Here is a 12,135-nt window from a genome sequence, read left to right as displayed (position 1 = left end):
TGAGCTTACTTAAGATTATTGTGTAATGTAAGCCACCTTTTGCTCTTTAATTAACTAATTTTTTTGCCTGTTATTTCTTTCTTGTTTCCATTCTTTCCATTCCTTTACTTCCAAGCTCGGTACAGGATTGTGCCTTTTTCCACCTTTTGCTGTTTCCTTTATTCCGTTCATTCCCTTTGTATTTGTATGAATAAATGTTCCTCTGTCCGGCTGGACATTGGAAGACTAACCATAGTGCTCATTGTAGTCTATGTAGAAATGCTTTCACTATTATGCTAAGGACCTTTGTTCTTTAAAATAAGTAATTACCCAAGGTCCTTAAGCTACCAGATCGGGTTCCCTTGTTATTTCTTCTCAGTCTTTGAGCAGTAGCGGCACCCCTTCCCCTCAGCGCCTTGAGACCCTCACGGGTATGTAGCGCGCTTTACAAGTACTTGATTGATTGATTCATACAATTGACTGGGTGTACTCTACCACACAAAAGAGGGGTTACCCTTTTCAGGACGGTTCCCCTCACACACCAGAGGTGTCATGCTTCATCATAGGGGTGCCTCCTCGCGTGAGAAACCTAGTCTCCACGCGTGCTACAACCCCCTTGCTGCGAGGGATGAGCTCGGGGATGTCTTTATTGAGTAAGGGCGGGTGCACTAAAACCCTATGTGAGCATGGTGTGTTAAAAAAAAGTGCAGTGCTGTGATGTGAATGGTTAAAACTCGCTACGGGGTTAGCTATGCTGCAACTTTATTCAGCTACCCGGTGTCAGGATTAAAACAAGCATTGAAAATGCAATAGGTCTCGCCTTTGATTAAGGTAAAGCCATTTGCTTTGCTAATGGTATTGTATAGCAAAGCAAATGGCTTTAACTTAATGAAAGGCAAGACCTATTGCATTTTTAATGCTGGTTAGTTTTTAGATCCATGCCTGGCTAGTTGCTCCAGTACATTTAACTTTATATTCTGGGTCTTGTAGTTTTGTTTAAACTATTATATAATGAGGACTTCATGTCCCAGAATGCAACAAAAAAAAACAAATCAATACTGAAACTATATATCAGACCATGCTGGCTTGCAGCTAGTCCACGCCTGCCCGTTTGTTTCCCATTAGAATTTCCCGGGAGGACTGAAGTCTTTGGTGGGCGGTTGTTGGGGGGAGGTGTGGCGTTATCGGGGGTGCTGCTTTCGCCTCACACTTTCTCGAGCTTCCCCAGTTAATTATAGAAGGGATTTTTCCCAGAGATGCTTTTGGTTTCCAGTCTGGCCCTGCCTTGAGCATCCCCGGGAGACGAGTCGCAGAAAGAATAACACAAGAGCTTAGTGAATTTCCCCGAATACAGTGAAAGTGATCGTCACGGTAGGGGAAGTGTCTGGTGAGTTCTTTGCGAGAGGAGGCACTCAAATTTCGTGTCTTGAAATGATCTGATATTCATTATAGTCAGTCGCCCATTGCTTTTAACATGATAAAGTTTGTAAACGGACACAGTGCTTTGGCAGCGGCAGCTGGAACAACTCCTTCACCGCCCAGCGCCTCCTTATCCCCAATCCAAATGTTTCGTGCACAGCAGCTGAGGTTACACTACTATTGCTGCTGCTAAGAAGCATTACGTCACTAATGGACCGCGGCCGTCAAATCAATTAAAGATCCGTTTTCTTGTTCTTCAGGGCTTTCATTACCGAGCCTGTGTTTATAAATTCGACAACTGCCCCTCCTGCCCCTGCATTAGGTGAAGGGGGTGGCGCCCCCTGTCTGTCTGTAGAAGTCATTAGAGCACAGGCTCCAGTTCCCTCCCCAGTGTGGAAGACTTCTGGGGCGACGCAGAGGTAACATACCCTGCTGAACAAAAAGATGCTGGACCGTTCCAAAAGTAAAACAACCCACAGAGAGGGCATAAAAACACACAGAGGCCGTAAATCTCAAGACATGTGGCTCGAGCATGGCGGGGTGGAGGTGTTTATGTACCGCTGAGTGTGTGTCTGTCGCCACTGCGTAAAGCACTTGAATGGGAAAACAAAGTGCCTACACCAACTGATGAAGGAGAGAGTGTACCGCCGCCAGTAAAGTATCCAGCCCCAGACAGGGCGGCAACAAGTCGGGATTAAAAAGTCTCCACAATAGAAAGGCTGTATTTAGCATAAGCTATGACGCAGGCCAATGGAAAGAAGGGGCGGGGCTTCAAGTCCCCTTCGGAATCCGTATTGATTCCAAGAGGCCTTCGCATGGCGAGAGCAGCGCATGCACGCTGCTAACGCCAGGCGAGACCTAAAAAGGAAGAAGGAAGGATGAACGAGAGAGAAAGAAAGCAAAACAAAACAGTCACAAACTGAGAAAGGAGAGCTGAAAAAGATCCTACAGGAGGGAAATAAGGAAACAGGAAATGTAGGGTGGTGGAGGAAGGAGTCATAGATGGAATCAAGACCAGACAACCAGGATATTTGGCAGCAACGGCTTTCAGCATCACGGATGGCGGGGCCCAGAGCAAACCTTTGGGCCTCTCCACTGATGTATTTTTTTTGGGGGGGGGGGGATACAAATTAAGCACTGGGGTAGCAGGATCGGGGGGAAAAAGAGGGAAGAGAAACTTCTGGTTAACATGGAAGTCAGACACCACTTTTGGTAAGAAAGAAGGGGGAGTCCTCAGAACCACCCAATTGTGATGGAAAACCGTGTATGGTTCCTTTGCGCAGAGCGCCTGGATTTCACTTACTCTGCGTGGTGACCTGATAGCTACTAAAAAAGCAACTTTCCACGTTATGGGCTGTAAAGTGGCCTTATGAATGAGCTCGAAAGGAGGGCCCATTAATTTGGACAGAACAATATTCAACTCCCAAGGAGGAGAAGGATGTCGGACAGGAGGAAAAACTTTCTTCAACCCCTGAAGGAACTCTTTGACCACCTGGAGCTGAAAAAAGGAGGGTTGGTTAGATGATTTTCTATAGGCCGTAATGGCCGCCAAGTGAACTTTTATAGATGTGTACTTCAAACCAGACTTGGCTAAATAAAGAAGATAAGGCAAGATTACCTCCTCCTGCATGCAGTCCTGAGGGAGATTAAAGTGTCCTTATTGCAGGACCTCAGGAGCCAGGCTGCCAAGCTCAGCGATGGAAAGCTGGGGTGCAGAATCTTCCCACCCATTTAGGTCAGAAGGTCCGGTCTGCACGGAAGCCTCCTGTGTGGACATATAGAGAGCTGTAATAGGTCCGGATACCACCACTGGCGAGGCCAGTCCGGTGCTTTCAGGCTCATCTTCATCCTGGATCGGATGAGCTTGGTCACCACCTTCGAGATGAGAGGAAGGAGAGGAAAGGCGATGGATGGTCGACCCCATTGATGGAAGATGTCTGCCACTACGTCGTCTTGGAGCACCCAGTCTTCTTGTTCTTCGAAGTGCCAACTGAGAGCGCCTGCCTGTACGTTCTGTTCTCCTGGCAGATGCACCGCTGTGATCGAGAGATTCCTGGCCAGTGCCAGATCGCTTTGGATTCCAGTGACAGCGGGCGAGAATGTGTTCCACCTTGTCTGTTCAAGTAATACATGGTGGTTGTGTTGTCCGTTTGAATCAGTATCGACTGATTGAATCGATGGATGGAAAGCCTTGATGGGCTAGATGAACTCTAACATGTTTATGTGGTAGGTCTGTTCCCTGCTCGACCATCTGTCCTGAGTTTGAAGACAACCCAAGGGCGCTCCCCATCCGTGATCAAGGATTGTTTTGGGAGGGCTTGGTGGAAAGGTACTCCCACTAGGAGATTTTTCGGTTGAGTCCACCAAATCATGGATGACTTTGCAGTGTGGGAAAGGAGAATCCGATCCTCCCAATGTCCTGAGGATTGGTGCCATTTGTCTTCCAGATCCTTTTGCAGCGGTCTCATCTTCAACCTGGAGTTGGGTATGAGAAATATGCAAGAGGCTATCGACACCAGAAGAGATGCCACTTGTCATACAGATGGTTGGTGCGAATTAAGTAGAGAGTTGCATTTCGGTTTCATTGAAAACAGTCACTCCTCCGAAGGAAACACTTTTCCTATACCGGAGTCTATGGTGGAGCCCAGATAATGGATACTTTGATTAGGCTGTTGGACAGATTTTTCCATGTTCACGTGAAGGCCTAAACGGTGAAGTAGGTTTAGGCAAACTCGAAAATGATTCTTCACCATCTGTGCGGATGAACCTTTCAACAGCCAATCATTCAGGTACGGGTACACAAATAGGCCTTGACAATGTAAAGCTGCGGCCACCACCGCCACGCACTTTTTGAAGACCCTCGGCACGGATTTTAGGCTGAACGGTAAGACTCGGAACTGGTAATGCTCGGCGCCCACCATGAATCTAAGGAACTTGCGGTGACGTGGAGCAATCGGTATGTGGAAGTACGCATCTTGGAGGTTTATCGAACACATCCAGTCCCCCTTTTGCAGGTGCGGATATATTTGAGGTAGCGCCAACATGCGAATCTTCTCCTTCTGAATGACCTTGTTCAGAGATCACAGATCCAGGATAGGTCTGAATTTGTTCGCTTGGTCTTTCTTTAGCACTAGAAAGTACCTGGAATGGATGTATGTCGTTACAACGCATGCACTTACAATGCATTTTTTACAACGCAACATCCACTACAACGCATTCCATTACATAGCATGACACTACAACGCATGTTTAAAAACTACCTTTACAACGCATTCCATTACATCGCATACTACCTTTACAACGCATACCATTACAATGCATAGTATAGGGGTAAAAATTACTATTCTAACTCCAGGGGGTGCAACAGTAGGGTAAGTGTTGGATTGCGTTGTAATGGTATGCGTTGTAAAGGTAGTATGCGATGTAATGGAATGCGTTGTAAAGGTAGTTTTTAAACATGCGTTGTAGTGTCATGCTATGTAATGGAATGCGTTGTAGTGGATGTTGCGTTGTAAAAATGTTGTTGTAAGTGTAGTGCGTTGTAACAGTTGCGTTGTAAAGGTTGTTCACCACCTGGAATAGACTCCTTTTCCTCTTTGAGCTTCTTCTATGGCAAATTTCTGGAGGAGAACAGACACCTGCTGACGTAGCAATTTTAGTTGGTGGGGGTGTGACTTTACTGGAGGAATGTTCTTTGGTGGTGCACTGAAACGGAGTGTATATCCATTGTTCAGTATATTTAGCACCCACTGATCTTTTGTTATTTTGCGCCACTCTGCCACGTGCTTCAAAATACTTCCTCCCACTGGAGTGGGCAACAGCGCAAGAGGAAGCAGAAGATCACTGTTTCCCTGAAGTCTTGGCTGCACCAGAGGATTGCTGATGTTGTCCTCCTCTGCCTCTGGAGTATCTACGCCCTTGGAACTGAGACCTGAATTGCTGGTTCTGCCTCTGCTGCCATTGAGGGGTTTGAACCCTCTGATGGTAGTTATTGCGATTGTAAGGCCTGTATCTTCGTCTGAATTCTTTTTTCTTTTCCAGGCCTACCGCCTTCAGGGTATCCAGCTCAGTCTTCATCCTGGCCATTTCTTCATCGGTGTGGGAACCAAAAAGAGAGGGTCCGGAGAATGGGAGATTTAAAATCAGATGTTGAGACTCAGGCTTTAAAGCTGTTAAGCGCAGCCATGAAGACCTTCGTGCACAAATGCCGTGTGTATATGAATGGGCAGCCAGAGAAGCCCCATCTGCTGCAGTACTAATCACCTGATTAGAAACCAGCGCCCCTTCTTGGATAATCTCCGCAAAATATGGTCTGTCCTCTTTCAGCAGCTTTTCTTTAAAACGCTCCAAAGAGTCACATAAAGACCTGCCGTAACAGCCAACCGAGTTGCAGCGCTTGATACTTTCAAGGAAGATGCTGCGGATCCGCATACCTTTCTCCCCGAAGAATCCTGAGCTTGACTCTTCTTGTCTGGAGGGACAGAGGATGAAGAAGCAACAGCATGAGTTTTCTTTGCTGCCGCGATGATCACAGAGTCCGGTGGAGAATCTGACTTTAAAAACAAAGGATCTGATGCCGCCGGCTTGTATTTTTTCTGAATCCTTGCTGGGGCAGCTTTAATCGAGGATGGGGTGAGAAAAACGTCCATCACTGGTTGGAGAAGACCAGGAACCAGTGGGAGCAAAGGCCTAGACACAGACCATTGATGGAGAGTCTCAAAGATGATAGAGGTGGAAGCTTGTGGTGCTGACATATCTATGTTCAGCTTCTGTGCTCCTCTAGTGAGGACACCATGAAATGTATTGATGTTATCGATAGATGACACTCTAGAGGTCGGGCTATCCGTAAGGGTAGGTGAATAGTCCCTTTTTGAAGAGTGAGTTGAAAAAGAAGAAGACCAAGACGGTGTTCTCATTCTCTTCCGATGAGCAGGAGTTGGTCTATGCTCCGGAGATTTGTTCTGGCAATCCCTGGTCCGAGTAACAGGTAATCTGTCCACCTCTTGCACTAATCGTTCCAACGGGGATCTGTGCAGTGGACTGGAATAGTCTATAGGCCATCGAGCTTGGCCAGAAGTATCTTTCTGCCAATGGCTGACGGGAAGGAGCCATCTTGGCGACAGATGGACTGAAGGAGACCTCTGCCTTCGTGGAGACGTTGGTCTAGGGGATTGTCGTGTCTCTGGAGATGGAGAAGAAGAGCTTCTCGTTGAAATCACTTGAGGAGAGCTCGCAACTGAAGGCGATGACTCCACGCGGCCTCTGGAGGCTGAGCGGCGTCTGGAGGAGCGATGCGACGTCGATGTCGAGTGCCTCGATGTCGAACGACTATATGTGACCAGCACCCGTGAGTCTTTCGAGAGAGATCTTCTCCTCGACGTCGACCTCTCTTTTCGCTTCGATGTCGAATGGCCTGACATTGAAGCCATTGACCTCACCTACCTCGTCCTCGACGCGGAGCGTCTAGGAGAAGCCAACGAAATGTGAACCAACGGAGAACTCCTTCTCGACGTCGTGCTCTTCCTCGACCTTGACGGAGATCACAGCCTCGACGCGAACGTCGTCTGGAATACTTTACTTTGGGTTCAGACGTCGAATCCCTCTTCGCTGATAATGGAGATTTGGCCCTCGACGTTAAACGCCGTCTGATCGACCACACTACCCCCTAACAAAGCACCTTGTGATTGCTAGAACAAGCCCCTGCCCACTTATAAGGGATACCTGGACTTTTTGCACACTATACTTCTATTTAGTATACTAAATAAAGAGCCAGCTTCCTACAGGCACATATACGTTCCTGTGCAGGGGAGTGTGGAGGAAAATAGTGTGGTTTGGGGGTGGGGGGGTGGGGGGGAGGGGAGCGAGCTAAAACTCTAAAAAAAAGTCACATTCAGATTCTTCTCCTGGTGATCCAGTCAGGGCAAGGGAGGTATGGTTTATGCCACTAGATTCCACATGTCATACAGAAAGAGAAAACATAGTTGCTCTACTTTCAATATTGTACTTAGTTCAATGTCATAAAATGAAGAGAGAACCAAAAACAGTGATTCTGACAAAATTTCATATTGTGCACATGTTACTGTTGGAAATGGCCCTTTCTGAAGGGTCACCCACAAACTTTTTGCCTTACTCCCCCTCTTTGCTGAATTTGTTTTTGTTAGCTTTCGGTCTCTGGGCAATTTATCACTGCTAACCAGTGCTAAAGTGCATGTGCTCTCTCTAAAACATGGTAACATTGGCTTATCCACAATTGGCATATATATTTTACCTATAAATCCCTAGAAAAGTGCACTATGTGTGCCCAGGGCCTGTAAATGAAATGCTACTAGTGAGCCTGCAGCACTGATTGTCCACCCACCCACTTATATGGCCCGGACAACATGTCTCAGACCTGCCATTGCAGAGCCTGTCTGTGCAGTTTAAACTGCTATTTCGACCTGGCAAGATAACCCTCTTGCAAGGCCCAAACCTTTCTTTTTAATGCATAAACGTCACCCCTACGTTAGGCACTGGACAGCCCCAAGGGGAGGGTGCAGTGCATTTAAAAAGTAGGACATGTACTTTTAAGTTTTGCATGTCCTGATAGTGAAAAACTCTTACATTTGTTTTTTATTACTGTAAGGCTCATCTCTCCCATAGGTTAACATTGGGATTACCGTATTACATTTTAGTAGGGTAATTTCCAATTGGGAAAATATCGATATTTAGGGCCCAATTCACAAAAGTAATCTGAGACAAAATCCTAACTTTACGACTTTTGGTATTCACAAAAGGCATTTAGGAGTAGTAAAGTTAGGATTACTAACTTTACTACTCCTAAATGCCTTTTGTGAATATCGACTGATAGGCCATCTTGGGCAGGATGGGAGGGAGGAGCTGACACTTGCACCTGAATAGGGCAGTGCCTGTCCCCACACAAAGGCAAAAAGAACAGATAATGGACAGAATGCTGAACAAATTAAACATTGACCCACAGCCACAGACCTGGGTTAAATCCATTGTGTTTTTTTGCAAGTCATTCCAGTTTAGACCCAGCTGTATACAAATTTGTCTTGATCCTGCTCCTCATGGGACAGTCCAGCTCAAACTTCCAGGCCAGGTCCTCCCTGGACCAGAAACAAGCATCCTGGGAGCAGTTTCGGGGTATCACACCTCATCAGCCAGGCTAGCTAGAATCTCGTGGCATAGCGAGCACGGGACCCACATCTGAGCATACTTCCCACTAAAGGCGATAATGCAAAAACAACAGATGATGGACGGAATGCTGAGCAAATCAAACATTCACCCCCAGTCGGAGATAATCTTTTTTGCACGCCTCACCATTCCAGTTTAGATCCAGCCATATGCAAATCAGTCTTCACCTGCTCCCCATGGACACAGTTCAGCCTGAACTGCCAGGGCAGGTCCTCCATGGACCAGAAACGAGCATCCAGGACCGGTTTCGGGTTATCACCCCTTATCAGCCAGGATAGCTTGAATCTGTCCCCACACAAAGAGCTGCATCCCCCCACCCCCCTGTAGCGAGTTTGGAGCCAGGGCAGGAAGGTCAGGGACATTGTGCACTTCAAGGTCCTCTCTTTGAAGTCTCCCCAACTTCAAAGGCACAACTGGGTAGAAGTACTGGACCCATGACACCACCAAATCTGTACACTTCTGGACCTGTCGATACTCTGCCAGGAAGGACTGCTGTGCTGCTAAAGAACTGCCACTCGGCTGGGCTGCTGCTCTTGAAGTACTGCATTTCTGCTGTGCTCTGCTGCCCTCTCTGCCTGGACGAAAAGGACTAGAACTATACCACTTGAACCTAAAGTGACTGCAAATACTTGTCTCAGGAACATCAAAAACTTCAGTCCATTTTACCAACCAGCACCTGCACTCTGCCATCTGTGAGTCCAACCCTGCCTAGTGGTGCCAATCCAGTCCTGGACCCTTGGAAGTGGGTTTTCCTGAGCTGCAATACTAAAATCCAGGCATTGTCGACTTTGCGCAGGTCAGAACCTACGCATTCCCTCCAACGCATCGCCGCTTTGAGGACTCACGGCGCTGGCAGCGCGGCTCTACAATGACGGATCGCCTGCCTCACAAGAGGTTTGACAACGACACATCTCCAAACTGCGTGACTTTTGTTACCAACGCATCGCCTACAATCCTAATGATCAACGCCGAACATCGCCTCTTACTGCTCCTCACATCTTGCTTCTCACCGTCAACACTTACTCCGTGAAGGTAGTGTGGAACATTTTTGTGTGGTGTTTGCACTGTTGTAATCTAATAGGTATTGCACAAATACTTTACACTTTGCCTCTTAAATGAAGCCAGACTGCACGGTGCCAAGCTATCAAAGGGTGAGCACAGGTTAATTTAGGGTGTGTATCAAACTTACCGGACTTACCCGGACTAGAATTGTGGTCCCTAATTGGGCAGGGTGCATACTTCTGCCAACTAGAGACCCAATTTCTAACAGTTTCATAACTGAATGTTGACACTATATTCTCTAGGTAAGCCTCACATATACTTGATATTGCGGGACTCCAGACTTCAGCTAAACATTTCTTTGGTAGGCGATCAGAGATTTAAGTTTATCCATTTGAGAAATGCATAAAGAACATAACCAAAACTCAGCTTAGAGTAACTTCGATAATTCTTCTGGCTGGGCATTTAAATGTGATCTTCACATAATGGTTGAAGAAAACGGATGTAACCCCTGAACCACACTAATAGACATCCTCAAGGATGCTCCTTCATCAGCTTAATTCTGGTTCTAGATAGGTAGACCTGGAGCTCTTGGAGTCATTTGTGAGTGTGTGCATCTGAAAAATACAAGGGTCTCAGTTTGTACACTTAAAATTGCATTAGGTTAGGTGTACTTTAAATTTATTTATTAGTACCACCCTATGACCGTAAATAACACCCTGTTACAACGAAGTAGCAGTCCACTTCCACTCTCAGAAGTCAGTCACCCCTCCAATCATTCACTGACTATATATCGACTGTATATTTGCCTTAGATACTGTACAGCGATCCGCTACATTTCACCTAGATTTGAACTTTCTAAATACCATGTACAAACCTATATATAGGAAATATATTATTTAATGTGCACAGTTCACATCGATGTGGTAGTTTTGAAGAAAGAACAGCAAATAATAATTTGATGCTCAATGAATGCCAGCCCATGCACCTCCATGCAACTTACCTATCAGTTTTTTAATCATTCCGGCTGATGCGCTGCCCATGCTAAATCTTCCACTGTTCAAGATATTCATAGCGACCTGCAAGTGAGAAAATTGTGTTAATTTTAACTTTCAGCTCTACTAAGATCAAGATTTTGTGAACAAGAACCTGTATGGAAAATATAAAAAATTAGCCAACTACTGTAGTATGTAGTCTTTGATCTTGATAGCATACCAGGGGTTAGATCGATTCACAAGAATGGGGATGTGCCCTCATGAAGCAATAAGAGAGCTTGGGCCACAAACTGCGAATACACTAAAAATGCCTCTCCCGCAATTCTTTAACAAACTGTTTACAGATAAAGACTGCAAGTCAGCTCTAACATACAAATACCAGGGTACGGTCACATCAATTTAATAAATGCTCGTTAGTACGTTGGGATTTTAGCATAAACAAAAGACTTTTTTCCTTCTAAAATAATGATCACACATATTTTTTATGTCTTTTTATGTGTAACATCTCGTTTCTGCTTTTACCTATACATCTTCAATGTTCATCATTTTGTTTCTTACACATCAATACAAGAGTTTAAGGACATTTTTCCCCTTCCAGCAATATATATTTTTTAAGACTTACAGTTCCAACAAACATGGCTCTAGCAGACCAAATGTTTTTGACAAGTCAAAGAAAATGCAGGCATCAACTCAAATTCTTCTGAGAGGCCAATGTCAGACGTCTGCAATTTAAAAAATAACAAACTAAATAAAAGTAAACTAATTCTTTAGACAACAGCGCAACAGGATTAGGGTGTCATTTAGACTCTGGCATTCATTCTGCTGGTACTCCAGGTGTACTCTGGAAGAGGATCGTCCTTCCTATTTAGGGATTCCCCTTTATTAAGCAAACCCCACCTGCCACGGTGGAGATACCTTCAAAGCACTAAAGGTTTGCCTAGCAGGCACTATTTTTAAAGCACCCACTCTGCAAACATTTTGCACTGAGAAAATACATTCTCAAAGGGAGTTTTTCAATTAAAAACATAAATGTTCAATTCTAATGCCCACTATACACGACCTATTCCTGTGTCACACTGCTAGCCGCCGCCACCACCACCATTTTGTGGGAGGGTTTGAGGTGGGTTTTTCTTTTTTCCTAATTTATGTATGGGGGTTTCCTCTTTTTCTTGTTTTTTGAAATGTTGGAAGCCTCCCACTTTTCTCTCAAGGCACCTCCCAGTTGGACAGTGCCTAGTTAAAAATCCGCTACAAAAGATAGACGGGCTGATGATATATTAATTACCTCGAATCACTCAGGGCGTTTTAAATTACTAAATTCTGCACTCTGCTGTTGGGCACCTCAGTGAGAAATAGCTTAGAGTGACTATTTTGTAATAGATGACAGCCCCCAATGGTTTTGTTTGCATTGAACTATGGTGAGAGTCGCATTGCACTCACCACATGTTACTGCGATTGCTGAACCGACGTTAATTAATCTTCATTACATATAGGTGGGCTCTTGAGACGAGGGAAAGTTGGGAGCCCGGGAGGGTTCAGTTTAAAGACA

General features: G+C 45.5%; 1 protein-coding gene across 1 annotated transcript in view; it reads right to left on the bottom strand.

Annotated features, from left to right (window-relative positions):
* The window catches only part of ACAD9 (acyl-CoA dehydrogenase family member 9), a 344,154-nt gene that overhangs the window by 189,417 nt on the left and 142,602 nt on the right, over window positions 1-12,135 (bottom strand). The window contains exon 9 of the mRNA XM_085624840.1: window positions 10,595-10,670. Within this exon, the coding sequence (XP_085480966.1) occupies window positions 10,595-10,670 (76 nt within the window). The remainder of the gene's footprint in view (window positions 1-10,594; window positions 10,671-12,135) is intronic.

Source organism: Triturus cristatus, chromosome 9, assembly GCF_964204655.1.
Source record: "Triturus cristatus chromosome 9, aTriCri1.1, whole genome shotgun sequence".
NCBI classification, from domain to species: domain Eukaryota; kingdom Metazoa; phylum Chordata; class Amphibia; order Caudata; family Salamandridae; genus Triturus; species Triturus cristatus.
The sequence above is the reverse complement of the archived record's forward strand: the minus strand, read 5'-3'. Positions and strand labels throughout refer to the sequence as shown.